Below are 24,490 nucleotides of genomic sequence, written 5' to 3'. Positions count from 1 at the left end.
ACGCAACACTACTTCAGCCAGTCAGCAACAGGTGACGTTTGTGTTCGTGTGTAGGTCAGGGGGAGGAGGAGGGGTGACGAGGGAAGTGAGACTGACTGTGCGTGATGACTATTCGCCTCGCGTCACTTGTGCGAGTTTGATCAGCGAATCATCATGTGAACAGTTGTAGTTTTTTGTGTTGCTCGAGTAAGTGTGTCTATTCACCCCAAACAGGCAGCTGTAAGCTAATGAGCAGCATGCTAACAGCTGGTGAGCACCAGCCGGCAGGCACCAGCTGTGTGTATGTGTGTGTTTGTGTGTCACCCTCTGACAGCAATCACCAGAGAAGTCGATTCTTTCTGTTTGGTCTCTCCCGCCTCTCTTCTTTTCTCCCTCCTCTCAGTACATCCACAAAGTAACTTTAAAATACATTACATCTCTGGTCAGCAGTCAACATGGACCGTACTGTAAACAGTTGAGCGAGGTTGGCTCCTCAGTGGATTGCTGCTAGTTGAGACGCAAGAGTGAAGATAAATCCACCAAAACTTTAAAAAACAAACTCTAAGCTCTCCTCTCACCGGTAAACAGGTCCATGATTCCTCCGTGGGTTGCTGCTGCAGACAGGTCGGGAAGCAGGATGAAGGTGAATCTGCTTTTTAATCCCAAAAGTTTGAAACATAAACTCCCGTCTCTCAGCAGCAGTCTGTCAGCTCTGTCCACGCTTGTATTTTCATAGTGATAAAACATTACTTTCACTGATTGAGGCTACCGGTAACTTTGGGCTGCAGGTGCGCTGATTCCACCTTGTTGCTCAGTTGTTGCTGTTGTTTACTTGGCAAATCCTCACAAATCTGAGAGGCAGAGCTTCTGAAGGAACACTGAAGGGAGGGCGAGTTTGTTTGGCTGTTGTGTTCAAATATAAACACTTTCTCCAGCATGACTCACCCCACCTTTAATTCCCCAGATCTACTTTGTTTGAACCAATCCAGCAGCATCCAATCAAGTTGCAGGACAGAACAATGGCAAACTAATGTCACGTTACCGAGCTCCAGTTGAAAAAAATTATCCCAAAGATTTTTTTTTTCATGTTCAAAAACTGTGAGGTAACCCCGCCTGCAGCCCCGTCTTGGAAACTTAAAAAAAAAAAAGAATTTAATTTCATTTTTCATTTAAAGCTTTTGTTGGTCGATGTTGATGACATCCTGAAATTATCATGCATCCCAACATTACACACACCCTACTAACACAATGTTGTTCCAGGAATGTAGTTGCAATGCACCATGCGTCATCGCCAGCATGATATTTTAAACGCCACCAGTATCTTGTCCCAAAGTGTCCACCACTTTTTGAACGTTTGCAGCAACTTCATTATATGAAGTACAGGAAACATCATGCAGAAGATGTTGAACAGATGTTGTGAAGATACCATAGAATACCTGTTGTGTTGCAACGTTTCAACAGTGTTGCAGCAATGATAACTTTATAACTGTAATGCTGCAGTATTGTTGACAACTGATACGCTACAATCACAGTGCATGCAGGGACAAGTTTGTAGGGCAGTCATTTGATCCATTCTTAATCTAAAAATATTGTTTTGTGCAAATTTAAAGCATCACTCTGTGAACAATGCACAGCTGAGTAGACATGATCCTAAACTTATAGCTGTATAAAAAGTACATGAGGTCCAAAGTTTAGGACAGAGGGAATTAAAACTAAAAACTGACATACTATAAGCATACTCAGATATTCCAAACAATGATATTCCTGCTGTAGTTCCCAAATATTCCACACAGAGACACTGTTGAGCCACTTTGGTGCGCTCATGGTAACAGGAGCCTGTGTTTAAGAGGGGTTCGTGCAGACTGGGGTGATATTAAGGTCATCACTCCGGGGTATTCATCTCTGTGTGTTTTGATACTGTGAAGAATACATACATCTAGTTCAAACAGCTTTCTTCTTTTCCACAGGCAATGTTTCATTTCGTTTTTCTGCTCTTCAGATGGCTGTAATGGATGTAAAAAGGAGAGAGACTGACAGAGAGGTGATGCAGAGGTCCCTGTCTCTTTTTTTTTTCTCTACTCCCTCCATTTATTTTTCTTGTCTCTTTCCTCTCTGGCAGGATACCACTGAGCTTATGAGCCAGATGGAACTAAAATAGTCATCACGGTTAGATGCGAGTGGCCGACATCTGTGCGAGTGCGAGTGTATGTGCGTGCAGCATCAGCCACCTCTGGAGATTAATCCACAATGTAGGCTACTGGTCTCTGCAGGGGAAGCCTGACTGGACTGGTTTTTGAGCCTCTGACTGTGATGGATATTTAAGCTCTATTTCAAGTCAGGCAATATGCTATTTGTTCTCAATTTTTTTCTCTTTACTTGATAAAAAAAAAATGCACGTTCCTGGGAATAAACTGATGCAACCTATTTTTGTTCTTTTTTTTTTTTTTTTTTTTTTTTTTTTTTTTTACAAATGTGCTTAGTTATGTGAAAGAACAACACAGGAGAAAGATATTCAACATTTATTAGAAATATTTGCACCATGTTAACACACAGTACCCATAAACACATGGAGAAATACATACAAATAATAGAAAATATATAGCAGCCCTATAAAAACATAAAAAGAACAATAATATATGTATCAGATCATAATCTATGAATTATATTAGATTTAAAAATTAAAATATTATAAGACTTGTATTAAATAAATGAATAAATATCTTTTAAAATCATGATAATTTAAATAAATCTCAATCTGAAAATATTTCAGGGATCCCCTGGTTGAGAACCACAGCCTCAAGAGTTTAATTTGATGACATTTCTGGCTTTCTGAAGCTGTTTTAATTCATGGTAAACACATTTGCATTTGCATATGTGTAGCGTTCATTCCTGAGGACGCGCACAACGATTGCTCCAATTGGACGCAGGACATGTGATGCAGCCATGATGTGCAGGGATGCATATGTCTGAATGAGAAGTCAAAAGCATCCAAATCTCTGGCATTAACACTCTGAAGAACCTGTTTAACATTTTTAGTAAATTTGCTTGTTCGCTTTCTTGCTGAGAGTTAGATGAGAAGATCGATGCCACTCTCATGTGCATTTGGTAAATATGACGCTAACAACAGGAGCTGGTTAGCTTAGCATAAAAGGTGCTATTGATAATATTAATAACATTACATTCCCTCCTTCCATTCCATTCCAGTGGTTGCCAGGTTGCTGGATTAGTTGCTCAGGAACCAAACATTTTACACAGAGAAAAACAAAACACTCATTTTAGACTCATCAAAATTTTTTAAATGATTAATTCACCTTTTTTCTTTTCCAGGAGAAGTGATTCTTTTATTCCACATCTTTCTGACAGCTCTGTGGATGCAGAATTATTTTTAAATTGCTTGTTTATATAAAAATGTTATCAATTAAACCTTTTAAATAAATACGGGTAACGGGGGAAACCATCTGGGTTTATTACAAAATCTGCACACAAACACCTCTAGGGCTCAATAATTACCACATTATATCTGGCTTGTTGAATCCATACAAAAACCAAAGTAAGAAAACAACAGGTTATGGCTTTATTAGGGGGTAATCTGCCTGAGAATTTCTTGGCTGGGTGTGTTCGTCTCCCGGAGTTCACAACAGATCAGACCTTGCAGAAGAAATAAAGTAAAAAGGATGAAGAGAGATGAAAAGGACTTTTCCTCTGCAGTTTTGCAAATATTCAACCTTTCCACTCCCATGTAAAGTTTGTTTAGATGTCTCATACTGAAATGTCATTCTTGTTTCATGAGGTTAGGTTATGTCAGGACAAAAATTCGAGAATGTCAGTCCTTCAGAATCAAAGAGCGACAGCTTCCCTATAGACTTTTACTGAAGTACAGCAGTCAGACAAGGAGAGATGAATCAGAAAAGAAGCGGAGACATTGGTTCCTGCACAATGTGGTTGCCTCAGTAGACTAAATTGCAATGCAGCAACCAGACATATTGTGCTTAACATTGACTTTTTTAGCAGTTATAATGGTGAAGCTCTGTGGCAATGTCTGACCTGAAATATTTCAACATATACTGAGTGGATTGCCATGAAATTTCCTGTAGAAATTCATGTCCTCCTCAGGATAAGTTGTATTAACTTTGGTGATCCTCTGACTTGTCATTTAGCTTCAACAGGTCAGAATTAGCTTATAATTTGTTTAATGACCAAATACCTGAAAGCTAATGATATTCCCATCAGCTTTAACTGTAGTTTGCTTTTTGTGTTATTTTGCAAATGTCAGCATGCAAGGGGTAAACATGATAAATATTATCGCTAACATTAGCATGTTAGCATTGCTATAAAAGTGCTTATTTGAATGCTGATGTTAGAAGTTAGCTCTTAGTGCCACTGTGCCAAAATGCATCCACTACAGAGCCACTATGGCTGTGGATTTGTTCAGTCAGAAATACTTTGCTCTTTTGTTTTCACCACAGACTGGACAAGACAGTGGTTTTCAAACTGAGGTCCGGGGACACACAGGGGTCCCAGAGCGGGTTGTAGGGGGTCCTGTGTAAAAGGAGGAATAGATTATTATATTTTAACTGTTATCACATATTTTGGAAGTTGAAACAAGGGAAGTGACCCTAGTTTGATTACTGAAGACTTTATTATCTTAAAACATGAAAAAAATTACTCATAGATGATTCCTTAAAGGGATAGTTCACTCAAAAATTGAAATTCAGTCACAGGAAAGCAGCATGCAGAATCTTCCAAACAATTTATGTGAATGGCGACCAGTTTTCAAATGAAAAAACAAATGGAAAACAAACAAACAAACAAACAAACAAACATAAAATGCCTCCATACTGCTTGTCTGTTGTAATCCAAGCCTCCTAAAGCCCCAACATACCAAGTTGACCTGAAAAACATCATCATAAATGTCTTGGTTGGCGCATTATAAAACTGCTAACTGAGGCAGTAGAGCTAATCTGCCATAAGCTTATCTACAGTTGTACCTCTTTTGCAACAATGGAGTCGCCCCCTGCTGGTCATTAGGAAGAATGCAGTTTTAAGACACTTCTGCATTGGCTTCACTTTTCAGACCCAGAAACTCTGTCCACTTCTCTCATAAAGCCTTTTGCCACTCAGTGGTTGAACTGCATTGTGGGAAGTGACGTTTATGCAGCTTGATGGAAAAATTTGTTCACCAGCAACTTAAAGTTTGGCATTTCATCACAAAAGCAACTCCTTGAATTAATTAAATATCACAGATTCCTATCTAATGTGTGGATGTTGTTTTCTTTTAATGTGCTAATTGGCAGGTTCACCTCTGTGATTGGCAGAAGGCCCATATGTCCATCCTGCATTACATGTTTGAGTCTCCATTTAATTTGGCCTCAAATGAAAAGCAAACTTTCCAAAAGCAGTTTATCCACCAAGAGGAGCTTTTGTGTGAGAATGTTTGTTTGTCGAACAAGGCCACCAGAGGACTGTGGTGTCAGGGTCGGATCTGTTCTGTTGGCATGAGTGGTGAGTTTTAGTTAGCTCTGTCTCCTGGGGAAAACGTGTTCTTCCTCCTACTCAGTCAGAAATCTTCCCAGCTTTCGGTGCTTTCTTCTTCTTCTGTTCTACTTCTTCTGCTGTCCTCTACCTCTCACTGTAAACTGACCTCTGTTTTGTTATTTTTGTCACTTGTGTGAATACACACAGGCTACATATATTGTATGTCAGACAAAGTAAGGCTATTTCAATGTGTGGACTGTACATGTAAGAGTACATGAGTGAGGGTGTGCACTTGGTGGGCTGTTCTTAAAGGGATAGTTTGGATTTTTTGTAGTGAGGTTGAATGAGGTACTTACCAATAGACAGAGTATTATCCCCCAGTTTGGAGAACCAGCAGGAGAACTAGGGTAGGAAACTAAGCAACAGGCACTAAATTCAGTCATTATCTACTCACCCTCATGCTGACTGAAGGTCAGGTTTAGTTTTTTTAGTCCACAAAACACTGCTGGAGTTTCACAGGAAAACTCCTAAACAATGGAGATAAATAGTGACCAGTTTTCAAACAGAAAAAAACAAAGAAAAGAAAAATAGACTTGAAAGTTGAACTAAACCTTCACTGTAGATCTTTAGCTTGGAGTCACGTTCACATGTGCGTGCACACAGTCTGAACAGGGTGTGTGTGGTGTGACGGTGTGCGCGTGCAAGTGAACAGCATGTCAGAGCTTTAGGAGACTTGGATTATGCCAGACAGGCAGTATGGAGACGTTTTTTTGCTGTTTTTTTTTTTTTTTTTATCTTTTTCACCATTCACTTAAATTGTGAGGGAGATTCTGCAACGCTGTTTTCCTGTGAAACACTGGCAGTGTTTTGTGGACTCAAAACAAAAACCGTTTTGGGTGAACTATCCCTTTAAAAATGTATTCCCATAGATTTGCTAATTACCTATTAAAACATGTAGTCAGTAAAGTGTCACAATATTAAACTAATGTAACTTTATTAGTTTCTGTTACTTTTAAATCACCTCAATACCAAATATGGTCAAATTGTTTAGTTTTGTATGTTTGTGTTTATTGTTGGTTTATTAATTGTTTGTCCAGCTATTCTTTCCTTTGTTAATGCACAAACACACGTTCAGATTAATTGTGGTAATTATGCACATTTAAATGTACTTTACTGAATATGTTATGCCCACTTCACATTCAAACTTCAAGTAAACTGCTATAAACTTATCCTGGCACATGTGTTTTTACCCACACACACACACACACACACACACACACACACACTGCAGTCAGCAGCATCACCACCTTCAGTCTCAAAATATTTTTTTCTGTCGAGTCTTGGATGACGATTTTCACAGCTGGAGAGCAGAACTGTCACTGTACTGTGATGTTGTACCTGTTTTCTGATTTAAAGACATTTTTTTTACACAGTAAGAACATTTTTGTCAATAGTGGCCATGGCAATGAGTTGGCAGCTTTAAGATTAGCTGGTTTCACTGAGAACAGAGTGGTGCTGTAAGACTTAAAGTCTTTTATATGAGCACACTGCATGTGGTAGTACACTGTTTTTATTTTAAAATGTGATCTCTCTGATAATCCCCATTTTTCCTGATGTAACTATAATCTCATTACATTTTAACTGCTATGGAATACAGTTACTTTTTTTTGCATTAATCCCATTACATATTATCTGTTACTCATCAAGCCTGCTAAGCAATGCACAGCTGTGGACAGGGTCAGCAGTAAAATGTATTTTAGCCACCTAAAAAATCAGTATCAGTTTAATTGTATGCTATATTTAGAACATTTTCACTGCTTTACTTTGTCATCAGACAGCCTAATCCGATGGGAATCCACTTTTACCGCTGTCTTTAAATGTCGCTGTCTCAGAAGCCACCAGACTCCATTGGCAAAAACAGTCATTTTTTTTCCCTGCAGGAGATGGGAGTTGCTGCTGTACTGCAGCCTTGACCTTTTAGTTTGTTTGCATTATTGTGTAACCTCTGTCTTTTAAAGGGTTAGTTTGGATTCACTGAAGTCATACAATACCAGAAACTAATTGGCCAATAAAGGCAGAAGTAGACCAGCAACTCCTGTGTTCTGTGAGATAAAATTACTGTTTTTTTTTCATCAAGGGAGTCTGGTGGTTTTGGAGAGTGATATTTGACTTGTATTACAGCGGTTTCTCATGAGAAAAAGGCTGTCTGACAGCAAGGTAAAGTGGTAAAAATATTCTAAATATTTTGTTTTGTTTTTGGTACTGCTTCTCCAAAGTGGGAGAGTATCGACCACCATCTACTCTAAGTAATACACTGGTTATTGATAAGTTCCTCGTGTAACCCCACCTCAAACAATCCAAACTCTCCTTTTATGGCTAGTTTAGGTTTTTCTTTTCATTTTATTTTTATATTTTTGCATTGATGTTGATGTTTCACTGTGTCTCTGTCTTTAATTATAAAATCATACAACATAAATTCTACCTTTGTATTCTTCACCTTCACTCACCTTCTCTGTTCTCTCCTTATCCTATTATATCACCCCTTTTCCCTTTCTTTTTCTCCCTTAAACACACACACACACACACACACACACACACACACACACACACACACACACACACACACACACACATCGATCCATCACCGCCTTGTTTGTTCTCGCTGCTGCTGCTGCTGGAGGTTCACCTCTGCTCTGACTGACGCATGCCCACAGCCTCGCTCCTCCTCTCCCCACGGTCCCCATGGTAACGCACGGAGGAGAGAGCAGCTTAGCAACACCGAGACGGAGAGGGAGCATCTTTGGTCCAGACAGCGCGGTGCCATCAATATTACACACAGAGGGCGGCGAGCGGAAAACAGCAGCGCCTCTGGCAAACATCCTGTGTAGGTAAGTGCCTCGTTTTTTACAGCAAACAGCAGCGCTTGAAGAGTCAGACTGAGTTTAGTTAATCGACTGAGGAGGTCGTGATAGATGTTGGGTGATGCAGTCTTCCTACACGGAGTGATGCTCCTCTCTGAAGCCTGTTAGAGCCTCAGAAGAGAAGACATTTTTCTGTCTCCAGTTGTGTTTTGCGAGCCTTTTCTCTGATTTATCTTTTGCATCCGTCTCCGCAGTCATCATGAAGTTCGTGGTGGTGCTTGTCGGAGCGGGCACCCTGGCCTTCCTCGGCGCGGTCATCTGCATCATCGCCAGTGTTTATCCCCGAAAACGCGCCGCGCCTCTCGGCGATAACGGCACCCTGACATCGGAGTCGCTGCTCCAGCCTCTGGAGCCCGGGTCGGTGGCTCACGCCGGGCCGTTGGGTGCTCTGCACGGCGCCGAGTCGTACGGCGGAGGGAACGGGCTCGGTGGCATCGGACTGGAGGTTCCCACTCTGAACGAGCTCAACCTCGGGGAGGAGACGGGCGGAGGGTCCGCGAAGCAGTTCAGCTTCAGCCGGCTGATCTGCACACCTGTACCGGTGGGAGAGTGTAAGAGTAAAGACCTGAGGCAGCGGCGGGAGCAGCAGCAGGAGCAGCAGCAGCAGCAGCAGCAAGCCGACGACCCGCTGTACGCAGCCGGGGATGAAGACCTCCGCACCACCGCGGAGGAGCTCCGGCAGATGGTCCTGCAGCAGAACGACCAGATCCTCATGGACCACCGGACCATCCGGGAGCTGACGGGGAAGTTGAGCGAGTGTGAGAGCGGCCTGGAGGACGAGAGGAACGTCCCGGAGCGGAGCATCGGGGTGTGGAGCGGAAACCGCCGGGTCATGGCCGGGGACGATGTGAGCTCCTCCGCCGCGGCGCAGCTGCAGACCGCCCGGGCCGTGGAGGAGCTGGCCCGGGCCATCATGGACCTGAAGGACCGCATCGAGAAACTCGAGGTAACTGGAAAGATACTGAACCAACTCTGGCAAAACCTGTTGTTCTCGCTGTTTAGCCTCCTGTTTGAGTTTTGTCTGACAGCAGGATACTCTGGGCTGAAACCAAAAATTATGAATTAGAGAAGTGAGTCACTGTTCTCCAGTGACTAAAGCTGGCTCCTGTCTGGTCCATTAAACAGCAAATGTGAGCTTGATATCTGCTGTGAAGTGCAGTTATAGACCTCTCTGGTAGAAGTAGTGGGGCTGCAACTTCTGAAATCATCCATTAATCTGTCGATTATTTTCTCGATTGATCGATTAGTTGTTTGGTCTATGAAATGCCAGACAATTTTCCCAAACAGTTTCCCAAAGCCCATGACGTCCTCGAACGTCTCTTCTTGCTCACAACCCAAAAACATTCAGCTCAATGTCATAAAAGAGTAAACAAACCAGAAAATATTCACATTTAAGAATCTGGAATCAGAGACTTTTCGCAAAAGAAAAAGAAAATTAACCCCCAGACTAAACCGACTAATCAGCCATCTTAATTATCGATTAATTGTTGCAACTTTAAAAAGTCGACAAATAATCCTCTCAGAATTTTTTATTGACCTTACCAAAATGAAGAGATCACCAGGGTTGGTCATCGCAAACTGATTCCAAATAAGAATCGATTTCAAAATTATGATTTTAAATGAATCATTAAGAAATTTTCAGTTCAATTCTGCTTATCAACTTTACACAAATTTTACTTGTGCTAGTTTCAAATTAAACACTATCAACCTGCCTATCTAGCATCATAATCAGCTAAAGTTATGATATGTAACATTTCTGCATTAAAAACATTAGACATATGTTATATATTTTGTTGAGTTGCATACTTACATCATTCCAAATCTTTTCAACAATCTTAAAATGAAGTTTTTTTTATTCATGGTAACAGTGTGTTTCCTGCTTGCTGTTATCTAGTTGTTGGTTGCTATAACTTCTGCGAAAACACGGGATACGCTAGAGAATGAGGAAGGAAGTTGGCATGAATAAAACCTACATTATCTCATCCATGAATGTGATCTCTGCCAGATAGATTTTCATCTGCTATGTCGGTTGTTTAAAAGTGAAGAAAAAAACTCCCATGATCCAACATCACAACTTCATGAAACTACATCTCTGTCATTGTTTTAATGTAAGAGAGACCCTAATGACAGAGTTTTTATTGTGTGTTTAAACTGTTTGGCCGTTGCTAAGTTGCTTGACTAGCAGGTGAATGATGCAAATTGTGAGTTGTATAACAAACACCTCAATTTAGCAAATGCTATGCTAAAAAACTCTTTACAAGGATGGGGTAGATTAAAGTAGCCTGAGTAAACCCCAAAATATTCAAGGAACCAGAGAGAAGAGACCACTGTCGTTATCTAGCTAAAGTTAGCTTAGCTTAGTATTTCTATTGGTAACCTTTATGTGTGCTAATTAGTGTTCAACACAACTCTGTTGCGAATAACGCAGGAGGACACGTGAAAACTCAGAGACGAGAATTGTTAAGAATCAAAATCAGTAAGCAGAATCGGACTCAGAATTGTTAAAATCCAAATAATACCCAGCGCTACCCATGACCACACAGGCTGCAAGCAGAAAGCCGCTATTGTTATGGTAAAGTACACCCTCAAATATTTAAGAATCCAGAAAAAAGACCACTATCGTCATGGTTAGCTAGCTAACGTTAGCTTAGTTCACTGTTTCTGCTGGTAACATTTATCCGTGGTAATTAGCGTTTCATAAAACTCTTCAGATAAGAACGCAGGAAGACTCAAATAATCGGTATTGAGACTCTTTAAGCACTGAAATCGATAAGCAGAGTCAGAAATGTTAAAATCCAAACGATACCCAATGTTACCGATCACCACGCAGGCTGCGTGCGGAAAGGCCTCTGTTGTTACAGTAAAGTAGCCTGAGTAAACACCTAAATTGTGTGTTTCGCACAATCTGCTGGGAAGAACGCGGGAAGACTCAAATAACTGGTACTGACAATCTTTAAGAGCTTAAATCGATAAGCAGAACCAGAATCAGAATAGTTAAAATCCAAAAGCAAACCAAATACCAAACTCTACCCATCACCACACCGGCCGCACGCAGCAGTGAGATGGTTTGAAGGCCTTTGCAGTGTCGTCTTTGTGCCCTCATCTTTCTCTCGCTCCCTCCCTCCTCCTTTTTTATCCTCCTCTCCCTCTTTTATCTTCACCTCACCTCTCCTCTGACAAGCAACTTGCGACACAGGCACTCTTCATGTCTTGCGCACGCTCCCCATGAACCCCTGGGAAATCTTTCCACCTGCTGGCCCTCACATCGCTCCTCGCACACACACACACACACACACACACACACACACATCGTGTCAGCCGCCCCTACCCTCTACCTCCGCATCCGACAGCAGGATAGAGACATAAATAAAAGATGAACCTGGCTGGACAGGAAAGAGGGTGTTGGTTGGTGGTGGTGGCGGGTGGCGGTGGTGGCGGGTGGAGGTGGGGGAGTCAGATTCTCAGCTTGTGTGTGTGCTGAGATTGAGACATACGCAGGCTTTATAATCACACACACACACGCGCGGTGCTGCATCATTGCCAGCCCTCTCTAAGCACAGTCAGTTACAAGGTTGTCTCCCTCAGTGTGAATTTATATCCTGGACGTCCACATCCAGTCCTACCTCAGCAACTCTCTTGATATTATATATCGCCCTCAAAGACATCTCATCCACATTAACAGCAGCATCTCTCCCTTTTTACTGCTGCTTCACCAACAACACCTTATTTTTTTCTTCAACTTCTGCTATGAATACTGATACTGCTGCCATTGCTGGGCTACTACTATCATCAATACAACACTTCTCGCTGCGTTGATGCTTTATCATTTTACTCATTTTCCTGCACTTTCACTTCAGTGTAAAACCAACACTATGAGTAACCCGAGGAGTAAAATGCCTCTATTTATACAAAGAAGACAAGAATGGGCTCCTCTCATTGCCTTCATGTTAAATTTATTTAAGTCCTCCGGGGTGCAACCAGCCAGAACAAAGATCCACACAATTCACAACTAAGTAGGGTGAGCGCTGACAATGTTTTTCCTGCATTTATCTCTGAATACTAATAGCCCACTTAAACACAGGCTTTCGTGCTCTGCCTTCAGCACGCGGCAGTGGTTCTCAAACTGAGGTCAGGGGACCAACAGGGGTCCCAGAGTGGGTTGTAGGTGGTCCCCAGCAAAAGGCGGAATATAATACTTTCATTTTTATCTCATATTTTGGAAGAAATAGTTTTGATTGGTTGTCATTTGTAGTTTGATCATCGATTGACTATGATCAAAACAGCATCACTGAAAATTCACTCAAGACCAGTTTTGGTTACTTTATTGTCAAGCCAGACTGATACTGAGTTTTTGCGTTTGATGCAGATAACAACATCGGGGAGTTAAAAACTTACGATAACAATATATCAGTCGATATTTATAACACTTTTGACTAAGATGTGTCATGGAGGCAGAATATTTTATAGTTCAACAATAAATCTTGTTTTCCAAAATGTCGTCAAGATGCTGAAACAATAAACATTCACATTTTCAACAATTATAAATAATTATAAATACACAAATACAAAAATCTGCATAAATATAGGGCTGCAACTTACAATTATTTTCGTTGTTGTTTAAGCTATAAAATGTCAAAAATGATGAAAAATATTGATCAGTGCTTCTTAAAGCCCAAGGTGACGTTCTCAAATGTATTGATTTGTCCACAACCAGAAGATAATCAGTTTACTGTCATAAAGGAGTTAAAAAAACCCAGAAAATATTCACATGTAAGAAGTGGTAATCAGAGAATTTTTAACTTGTTTTTCTTAAAAACATACTCAAACTGATGACTCAATTAGCAAAAGAGTTGACGATTAATTTAATAATCAATTAATAATCTATTAAACAATTAATTGTTGCAGCTCCATATAAATGTGTTAAACTTCAGTTGCGATAAAGGATCAAATATATATAAAATGCTGCCCATAAAACTAAAAAAATAAATAAAAACAACATGCATCATGTTCTTTCACAAAAGTTTTCATATCAGACAACATATAGCAACATAGACCAACTCTATTGTATTTAAATCTAAAAATAAAAATACTCAGAGGGAATTCATTAAGAAAAAATACCCTCATACTGTATATGGGGTCTGTGGCCTGTTGAGGGGTTCATGAACAAGTTTGGAAACCTCTGGCATACAGGATGTGGACCAGATGTCCACTCTCAGATATTATATTGACTCCAGCTCCGTCCTTAAAAAGTCAATCAGGACAAACACAACTCCCTCCAACAGATAATACTTAATGAAAGTGATCAATATGGTGGACATCTGGTCTTCATTTAATCTTGAGAAAAGATCTCCTTCCTCACGTCCAGTGCGAGTGTTTAATTAAAAAGCCAAGCTTTCGATCGTTAAGAGTCTCACCAGGGAAAAATAAGAGGGAATCTCAGAGCTTATTATGCTTTTTATGCAAGTGCACCTGGGAAATGCAGTTCTCAGTTGTGGTTCTCGAGATTCAAATATGCAGCAAGCTTCATGAATGTAACATACATCAGTAGCAACAAGCAGAAAGGAAATCAAAATAATATAAAAAAATACGTATAAGATGTAAAAAAAAAAAAACAAAGGAAAGAAATATTGTACATAGTGTCAATGTCATGACTGAGGTGATCTTCTTAAAACTAATTAATTTAATTAGAGAAAAATACAAGAAGAGGAAAGAGAATGTATGGTTGCTCACCCTACTTGCAACTACAAAACTACACCAACAGCCACTACTGCTAATAACAACCACTGCTTCGAGCTAAATGCTAACGTCAGCCTGCTAACATTCTCACAATGACAACATTAACATGCTGATGTCTAGCAGGTATAATCTTTACCATGTTCATCATCTTAGTTCAGCAGTCTGAAATTTGTTAGTTAGTACAGCTGAGGCTGATGGGACGGTAGTTTTGCAGGCCTGTTTGACCTGTTGGTGGCGCTACAGTGGACCTTCTTCACAGCAGCCGTACTGATATGAAATAGTATAAATAAACACAGGTGTTACCAATGATACTAATTATGTGATGTGCATGTTGGCTCAAAGGAAAGTCTCTGCTACACAAAGGTCAACAGAACCTTAAACAGTAACACCGGTGACATCTGTGTTTATCCTGCTATTCCATGTCAAAATGGTTCCCATGAAAAAAGGTCTAAAGCAGCGCCCTGACTCTGTTTGACCAGTGGAATGGAATCTTAATTAGTTTCATTCGTGCCTCTATTTCGTGTAAAAGGTTTATTCACCCTGAGGGCGACATGAATATGCAGCCTTGTGTCACTGCGCTTTGTGAAACAGGCACGAAATGTAATCGAAAGATTCGTGCACGTGGACACAAATTGTCAGTGTTTTGCCTGACAGTTGGCACAAAAACAAGAAAGAAAAAACAACAACAGGAGACCAGGGTTCAGTTTCTGTGTTTCATTGTTGATTGTTTTAAGGAAGAAGGTATTTTAATCCAAACCATGACCTTTTCCTAAACCTAATCAAGTACACTGTAAAAAAAAAAGTTGAGAAAACTCTTAAAGGTATGATATGCAACATTTTCCTCATGTGTAAGCTCATAAACATAAACATAACCCATTTCGATCATCACTTATGACCCTGTAGAGGTGTGTGGTGGTGTCTGTATCTGCAGAGACTCTGCCCTCTGCCTGTATTTCCTTATTTTTTTCCTCATTCTTTTGCTGTGCTTGTCTCACGAACCCAAAAGGGTGGTATTTGATGTCCTGATGCGTTTATGAACGGCTCGGACAAATGCAGCTAAACCCACTTTCATCTGCTGCCTCCAATGCCACTACCAGAGAAATCCTTTTATGAGTACTAATGCTCCACCAGCTAAAACCGATTTTCTGCCCAGGCTGCTTCGATCTCTTTTGAACCGAGTAGTTCTTTTCTTCTCTCTGCAGCGTTTCTTTTAAGACCTTTCTGTCCGTCTCTTTTTGTCAGATTTTAATCATTAAACACCTGCTTTACCTTCTTTTCTGTCCCTCTGTTGCAGGCAGAGATAGGCCCTGCTGCCCTGAACCTCACCGACACACCCGTGGGTGCAGGCAGCAGCAGCAGCAGCAGCAGCAGCAGCAGCAGCAGCAACAGTGGCAGCAGCGGCAGCAGCAGCAGCCCACCTGGTAACACCGGCAAGGCTCCCTCTCCACCCACTGGCAGCGCTTCCTCCCCACCCGCGGCGGCTCCCCCAGGGGGGCGCCGTCCTGCCTCCCCCGCATCCCCCAGCCCCAAGTCCCCATCCAAGGCCTCCCCCGGGCGCGGAAAGGGCACCTGGAGGGTGGAGGACCTGGAGGGCGAGCTGGAGAGGAAGATAAAGATGCTGGAGAAGGAGCGTCAGGCCATGAGGAAGGAGACGCAGGGCCAACATGAGAAGATCAACCAGGGCATCGACACCGTCAGCCACCGCGTCACTGAGCTGGAACACAGTGAGTCTGGGAGGAGGAGGAGGAGGATGAGAGTGAAGACATGAGGCGGTGGCTAAATAAAAGAAGGAATAGATGTATGGATGCACACAGGGAGGTTACATTACCAAGCTAATGTACATGAGAGCACGGCAAGAGAAGGCTAAAATGAAACTTTAATGAGTGCTGTGGGTGAACTGGGTCATCACAGCAGCAGAAAATAAGCTGTAGATTAAAATAAGATGATTAATGAGTGCTGAAGGTTGTGAAATGTCAAATCGGGGTGGGAGCTGAAAATAAAAATTATACAGCAGCAAAAAAAAAGTAAATGAAAAAGAAACAGCTGTAAACCATTTGCTGCTTTCACTTGTAACAAGGGATGTAAGGACACCAAAACCTCGAGGTGATAATGCTGTGATAAAAAAGTCCACAATACGATATTTATCACAATATTAAAATACAACAAAAACTGTCAACAATGTGATTGTACAGCAGTTCTGCATTTTTCCTTTAAACTAGCAGCTGAGAGAAGGCACTGACTTTTAGGGACGTAATAGTACCACAAACTCACGGTATGATAATAAAACTATAAACAATAAAAACTCCATAATACAATATCAGGCCTCAATAATAAGGCCTGCCCACTTACAAAGTAAAATGCCAGGGAAGTAAATCTGGCAACTCACTTGGCCAACCGTGTAAGATCTAAACTATTGAAATACTTTGATAATCAATTATTTATTAAACAATTTTTTCATGAAAAATGCTGATTTCAGCCTTTCAAATATGGAAATTTCCCACTTTTCCTCATTTATTATTGTATTAAACTGAATGTTTTGGGGTTTTGGAGCTGACAAAAAAAGGACATATAAAGACAGTGGAACATTACAATTAACTTTAGTCTTTGTTGTCATTTGATTACATCTAATAAATAAAACAGTTTGTGCAGGGTGAGTAAAAATTGACTCAGGGCAAGTAGAGTTCTGACCCACTTGCCAAGAAAAAACATAAACATTGAGCCCCAGATATTTCATGTATATTTATCACAATATTAAAAATTAAACGAAAATGTCCATTTGAAAAAATATGAAGTAAAATTAGCCTTTTTCTTTCACCTAAAGCTTCTGTTTTCCTTCTTTAATAAAATAAAAGCATCTTGTCATGACCTAAGCATGTGCAAAAAAAATTGGCAGGAAACGTCTTCTGCAATGACTGCTTGAATTATATCTGTTCACTTACAAAACAAAAACAGTGCAGCAGTCAGTAGCAGTCATTTTACGAAATAAAATAAAAATAATAAAATAAGATACTGGTACCTGATCATGATGGTAATCATAGTAATTCACATTAAGTGTCCTTTCTTTATGGTTGGCAGTTTTGCAACTTGAGAATCTCACACTGGTTTTGAAGAGTTTCATTGCCTGTATGTTGGATAAAAGTTCCTCTGCCACAATGAAGGTGACTGGGAACTTGTTTTGGGTTTTTTTTGTCTAGTCGAGATACAGAGAGTGGAAAGAGTGAGAGAAGTCTGATAAAAGGAGAGGTGGAAGCCTCGAGGACAGATTCGTTCAGTTCGTGAGGTGCACAGAGGAAGGTTAAAACGGAAAGAGAAAGCACTTCTCTCTTCTCATTTTAGCTCTGTCATTCTCCAAACCTCTCCGACTGTCTCCACATCTTCTTTCCCTTAAGAGCTGCTGTGTGGCCTCCAGTTAGAGAGGCTGATCATTAACTGTAGCGCTTGTGTTCTTGCCAGGCCCTGTGTGTGTGTGTGTGTGTGTGTGTGTGCACAAACTGACAGGGACAAGTGAGAAGAGAAAACCAGTGTCTTTATATAAATTGGCCATTAAGGCTTTGCCCTTCCCCGTTTTCTCTGTCTGTCTGCCTCATCTCGCTCTCTGTCTGACTGCTCCTCTTTATCTCCTTCATCTGCGTCTCTGAAGCGCTGACAGAGCCGTCCTTCCCCGATGGCTTCGTCCTCTCCTTCCCCATGCGAACCAACTACATGTACGGCCTGGTGAGGAAAGAGATAACAGAGATGTACGCTTTCACCGCCTGCGTATGGCTGAAGGCCAAAGAAGGCGGCATCGGCACCCCGTTCTCCTACTCAGTCCCGGGGCAGCCCAACGAGCTGGTGCTGCTACAGGGAGTCCACAACCCTGTGGAGCTGCTCATCAATGACAAGGTTAGATGGGAACGTTTTTTTAAACACCATTTCACATTTAGATCAAGTGGTTAAAAGATGAACGTGATGTAGCTGCAGGAAATTAACTGGCCTTTTGAAACTACATAAATTATTATTACGTTGTGTAAATGAATGGATTCTTATGGTAAAAAGAATTAATATTTTGCACCCCGTAGGTTTCCTTTTAATTAATCAGGCGAAACAGCCTGCCAAGGAAATCATTAGCTTAATATGCAGTTCCACAGAGCAGCGCGAGCTAGTTGTTGATGGCTTGTTATAATTCATTGATTAAAATGAGCGATGAAAACATGTTCATGTATGTGACTGGCCGACTTATTTTATTCCAGGTTACATGAGCGGTGAACAGAACAGAACAATTCAAACTGTCACAGGATCCAGTTGTGGTTTCAGTCAATATGATGCAGATTAGAGGATTTATATATAAAGTTTGGGGTTGGTCCTCTGGATGCACTACAGCCTAAGATTTCAACATTTTTGTGCCTCAAACACACCAAAGGGCGAGTGAATCTCAAGGCACACCTGTGTTCACATCTCTGCAAAATACCCTCTATAATACTCTTCACTCGCACTTATTCTAGATAATTGGGACAAAACAATATTTTGAAGGAGTTTTGACTTTTACTCTTCAATTATGGTGGAGAAAATAGGTTTTAAAAGACGAAACTTTTGGCTATTAAACCTCGTAACAGGCCAACATCTTAGTGATTAAATTTCTTGTTAAATGTAGACGTCAACTCTGTCACATGGGAAATCTGACAGAGACGGGTCATAAAATCAAAAAGTGCTTAAATGGAACTGAAAAGAAGACAGAAGAGACAGACACTTTAATAATTCCCAACATCTGGAACAAATGGGTTCATTTAAGGGTATAGAGTTTGCCTCTGTGTTGGGAAATTAGAATCTGATATAGTAAAATAAAAATTAATTTATGCAGTTTTATATAGTTGTACAGTGAAGCAATAATGTATCCCAAGGCATTACTGGATTTGACTCATGGCACATGATTTGTGGAGCACAGGCCTAAAGTGTGCATGTGTGTCAGTCCCCCTCTAAGCCTAACCATCCATTTAATCATGGCTAAAAAAGCATTTATTCCCCGTGCTACAGAAAACGACTGAAGCAGATGGTGCCCTTGAACCGAACATTAAATATTGAAAACAAGAGAGAAAAAAATCACAAAGAAAATCAATGTTAAAGGCAGTGATTGGCTGCAGTTGGATCTATGATCAAATCTTTTTAATCCAAGATAGAAACCTTGAATTAAATGGCGCTGAGTGAATGAGAAAGTCGTGTTTTTGGTTTATTTTTCGTATTTGTGGTGCTCTGGCTCACAGCAAACATATTTTATGTAGGAGAGGCAGGACAGAGACAAGCTTTTTGCAGCTGCTATTTTATATAGTGCATTAATGCTTACCTTTTATAGTGCTTACGTTTATGGTTCCCCGGGCAGAGAGGAGTGGGGGTTTGTAACTGTGGTGGAAGGAAGGCCGGGACTGTCCACAGAGTGTAATTTTGCTGACAAAAAACAGCAGTGTGTCCACAATATGCCATCATTAGCGCCCACACCTGTCTCATATCCAAACACAATCCAAGTTTGATGTGTCGTTGCCCTCGGTCTCTTCGTAAAGAAAAGGTCTAACCTCGGCCGCTGTGTGCTCTGACCTGCAGGTGGCGCAGCTGCCTCTGTCCCTACCACAAGATGAGTGGCAGCACATCTGTGTCAGCTGGACCCTGAGGGACGGGGTGTGGAAGGCCTACCAGGGGGGGAAGATGAAGGGGAGGGGAGAGGGGCTGGCCGCCTGGCATCCAATCAAACCAGGAGGAGTCCTCATACTGGGACAGGAGCAGGTGAGATAAACTGATGGATGTATGAATAATGTTGGATATATGGATAGAAGAATGAGAGCATCAATGGATGAATGGACAGATGTATGGATGGACAGAATTATCAATTGATGGTTGGTTGAACAAACTGATGGATGGATGGATGGATAGATAGATGGATTGATAGATGGATGGATAACTGAATGGATGGATGCATGAATGGATAGATGGAAGGATGAATGGACAGAATTATACATTGATGGATGGTTGAACAAATCGATGGATGGATGGATGGGTAGATGGACAGCTGGATGAATGGCTGTGTCAATGGTGGACAGATGGAGGGATGATGGACAAATAGATGGATGGTTGCATGGATGGATGGATGGATGGATGGATGGATGGATGGATGGATGGATGGATAGATGGATGGATGGATGGACAGATTTGATGCACGAACAATGGATAGATTGGTGGATTGGTGGACAGAGGTATAAAGCGATGGATGGTTGGATGGACAGGCAGCTGGATGAATGGCTGCATTGATGGTGGATAGATGGAGGGATGATGGACAAATAGATGGATGGTTGAAGGAAGAATGGGTGGGTGGATGGATAGACTGATAGATTGCAGATAGATGGATGAATAGATGTGTGTCTGGATGGATGGACAGATACAAAGCATGAACAATGGATAGATAGGTGGATTGGTGGACAGATGGACAGCTGAATGGATGATGCATGAATGGATAGATGGACGAATGGATGGACAGAAGCATAAAGTGATGGATGGTTGAACAAATGGATGGATGGGTGACAGATGGACAGCTGGATGAATAGTTGCATTGATGACTGATTGATGGAAGGATGGTGGACAGATGGATGGATGGACGGAATGGCTGGTTGGGTGGGTGGATGGATGTAGAGATGATGGATGGATGATGGACAGATAGATGGACAGATGGATGGAAGAATAGGTAAGTGGATGGATGTTTATAGATGGATAAGTGGGTGGATGGACAGACTGGTGGAATGATTTAGAGTATGGACAGAATGATCAGTTGATGGACAGTTGATCAAACTGATAGATGCATGGATGAACAGATTCATGGATGGATGTAAAGCTGAATGAACAAAAGAAAGATGCACGTCTGGACGGATGGTCAGATCTGATGCATGAATAATTGATGGATGGATAGATGGATTCATGATAAGATGATGGATGGACGGACGGACGGATGGGTGGATGATTCATAGATAGAGAGTAAGATAGTGCAAGCTATTTTAAGACAGCACCATTAGCTTTTTACACATGGATGGACAGAAACCTAATTGTGTTGATCCTCATGCTGGGCTGCCTCTGTCCTTCATTAGCGAGACACCCACATTACATAACCATTATGAAATCTGACATTACCCCTCCTCTCTGGTGTCAAAAGAACAACCCAGAGCTCATTCTGCAGCCCTTCGCCCCTGCATAAAGGATCAAAAGCAGAGTCCAATTTTGCAAGATGGTGCAATGATGCAACAAGACTTGATTTAATGGACATTTTTTAGAGAGAGAGGGAGAGAGAGAGAGAGAGCGCGCAAGCACTTTTTTAATCTTTGTTGATGAATGATGAGTTGATGTTGCAGTGGATGTTTTGACCAGATTTTATGGGGAAAATCCCAGGACATTCCCCACACAAGGGTGCTCTGAAGGGGGATAAAAAAAATTTAATCTTATCATCAAAAAATCATCAAGAAATCATCAAAACACAATATTTCTGTGTGAGGATAAAGCTTTTTTGTGGCAGTTTTATTCTCATTACCCAGGAAAAATGACCATAGTAGCACTTAGTATACAGCAATATCCTGAGGAGGGTTGTTGTTTTCAAGAGATAGTGTATTAATTTCAATATACTGTTAGTACAGTATTAATCCATGCATTAATAAACCAGAAGTTTTATGGCTCATTTAAACACATTTGTTACACTCATAATGAGAAACCTGACATGCAACACATAAATAAAGTAACTGGTGGCCAAATGTATTATCTTATATATATACAAATTACTTGTTTCTATGGTATTTTAGTGGGAAATATTGGGTAGAGTTTCCCACCCTAACTATGATAAATAGCTGGCATTGCAATAGGGCCTGTGAGGACTTCTATCCTGCTGACTAGGGCTGCAGCCAATTCATGATCAATTATTTTCAGGATTAAACGTTATATATAAAATGTCAACTGTGACTAATTTTCTTTTGATTGATTAATCAATTAACTGACTTATTGTTGCGGCTCTGCAGCTGACTGCATCTATTATGGCCCAATTCGACCAAAAAGTTACAGGGACGAAAGAGCACCAGGAACCAAACAAAAATATATTTTGACACGTTTCCATTGCATCTAAAGAACCGTTTGATCAAATAGATGGATAAAAGATTAAAAACCAACAACTGTTTTTAGGACCTGTTTCACACAAGACGGCAAAACACAGTAAAAACCTTTAACATAATCCCACTAAAGCTTGGTCTCTTGGCTGTTCATGTTATCATTCTAACATCCAGTCCTTTGTTTTTTTCGAACTCTTCTACCCTAGGATACATTGGGTGGGCACTTTGATGCCTCCCAGGCTTTGGTCGGGGAGCTCTCCCAGTTCAATCTGTGGGATCGGGTGCTGAAGCCGGCAGAGGTGGCCGCCCTGGCCGAATGCAGCTCCTCTGCGCTGGGCAACATCGCTCCCTGGACCGACCACGACGTAGATGTCTACGGCGGAGCCACGAAGGAGTCCCTGGACCCGTGTCACGCTGCACAGCGAACCAACCCCTCCAGCCCCAAACAGTGAAGGGTGACCGGGAGAGGTCAGCCAGGCGCGGTTGTGTTTCATTTAGGAGACGATTTATCAGATGTATAACGATGTATCACATTGGGGTTTACAGTATATTTGTTGGGGATGGGAAGCTTGCTGGTGGACTGAAACGTGTGATGGAGCTATTAAGCCATTAAGAGCGATGTATGTTTTGTTTTTAGTGTTGGTGTCCACGCTCATGTGTTTACTTCTGCAGCAAGATAGAGCGAGTTTAGTCACAGAATCACCTTAGTGAAGACTGTCATAGGTGGATCAACTTCTGGCATGAACAGGACTCTTATGGATGTATTCCATAATATCATTGGTTCTGGTTAAATGTACAACCCTCTGCTTTAGTTAAGAATCTGATGGGCCAGTTGACCATACATGGTTATTCAAGCAGAGGGTTTTGATGGGTTTGAATACAGTTGTGGAATGAACCTTTAATGATGCCATATCTGAAGGGTTTCTTAATTTTACAGCAAAGTGACACAAAGTTCTGTCCTTCCTCATCTTGTGTCCAGTTGGTCGTGTTTAGTGCTAAAACTGATTTCTGAGACGCCGTCACGGTTGCATTGATTTCACTCAATGGGAAACAAATTGAGTTTTGTTCGGTTTTAACTGTATATGATGAGAAATGTCTGTGTACTTTTAAGTTTTTTACATTGCATTACCATGATTTGGTAAAACAGTGGTCTTATAAATGTATATTGTGTAATGTATCTCTGCTAATGTTGCTCTGTGCCAGTCTGCTCCCCCCCTTGCTGTAGCCTCTCACGCCACTCACGGTCGAGTTGCAACATTTTTGTTTGCAACTCTGACGAAATGAGTGCTCTCAATTGACAATAAACACTTGATGTCTTTCTAAGCACCATTCAGACACTGAAACTGTGACAAAACCAGAGTGAGTTCGGTAAACCTGTGTTGTATCCTTGAATGTAAACCAGATAGAATGTACTGTAAGTGTATTTGCATGAGCAAAGTCACAATTTCCAGCCACTAAAGAAACAAACTCAAGATGTGTAAATTACAGTGTTGATGTCCTCAAACTGTCCCACACTCTGAAGCACACAGATGTCTCTTCTGTACGTCAGATCCTCACAAAATACTTGACAGGGAGGGAAGTGTATGAAGCCGACTGATGGACGTTTTGTACTTCACATCTGACTTCGCAAACTAAAGAACAAACAAGCTAATATGAGCAAAAATAAATAAACAGATAAAACCTTGGAATGCTTTTACATTGCAGCAAGCCTGATGCCTTTTCTATTATGATTTTCCCTCTTATAAAAATGTATGTGGCCCAAACTGCCAACTAATAACTACATTAGACCTAAAGCTATGTTTACACCCTGTGGGACTGAAGATAGTAAAAGGAAAGCAGAGGTGGTTATGAGGTAAAATAGCATTTAATTAGAGTGATTGACAATTAACTTGATTAATTTTTTTCCCAGAGCAGTGTCTAAAAAATCTAAAATCCAATAATCTGAATTTTAGCCCTTATAATGTCATAAATACGATTTTGACAGGTCTTAAAAATTGATTTGATTATGAAGTAAATGTTCCCTTCCTCAGTTTTAAAGGGGTTTTTGGAAAAAAAAATTGTATTGATGTTACGCAGCCTGGTCAGAATTTGTAGATGATGTACGTCTTCCTGATTAAAACACCTCAAAGAAAACACATTTTCAACCAGAAAAGACATTTCAAAGTGAGGCATCCCATAAATTAGGATTTAGTATTTTGGCCACAAGAAGGGCAAAAAAGAGAGGAGGAAGATTTTTGTTTTTAAGATTTTTTTTTTGTTTTGAGAAAAAAGTAGAGT

The 24,490-nt window shown here is 41.0% G+C and overlaps 1 protein-coding gene across 1 annotated transcript; it reads left to right on the top strand.

Annotated features, from left to right (window-relative positions):
• Positions 1-8,146: 8,146 nt before the first annotated feature.
• Positions 8,147-24,274, top strand: nptxrb (neuronal pentraxin receptor b). The gene is made up of 6 exons (XM_084714839.1): positions 8,147-8,342; positions 8,570-9,321; positions 15,406-15,835; positions 17,752-17,993; positions 19,683-19,862; positions 22,420-24,274. Exons 2-6 carry the CDS (start codon positions 8,575-8,577, stop codon positions 22,663-22,665), a joined length of 1,845 nt encoding a protein of 614 aa, XP_084570965.1. The 5' UTR covers positions 8,147-8,342; positions 8,570-8,574; the 3' UTR covers positions 22,666-24,274.
• Positions 24,275-24,490: the final 216 nt, after the last annotated feature.

The sequence above is a fragment of the Lutjanus erythropterus genome, chromosome 3, assembly GCF_056507025.1.
Source record: "Lutjanus erythropterus isolate fLutEry1 chromosome 3, fLutEry1.hap2, whole genome shotgun sequence".
In the NCBI taxonomy this organism is placed as follows: Eukaryota; Metazoa; Chordata; class Actinopteri; order Lutjaniformes; family Lutjanidae; genus Lutjanus; species Lutjanus erythropterus.
This window is presented reverse-complemented; position numbering and strand designations above follow the sequence as displayed.

What these genes read in the sequence shown, in the direction of transcription:
- nptxrb (XM_084714839.1), top strand. Translation starts at nt 8,575, where the DNA reads ATGAAGTTCGTGGTGGTGCTTGTCGGAGCGGGCACCCTGGCCTTCCTC. An exon ending in ACCGCATCGAGAAACTCGAG is followed by an intron (nt 9,322 to 15,405) that starts GTAACTGGAAAG and finishes CCTCTGTTGCAG; the next exon opens with GCAGAGATAGGCCCTGCTGC. An exon ending in TCATACTGGGACAGGAGCAG is followed by an intron (nt 19,863 to 22,419) that starts GTGAGATAAACT and finishes CTTCTACCCTAG; the next exon opens with GATACATTGGGTGGGCACTT.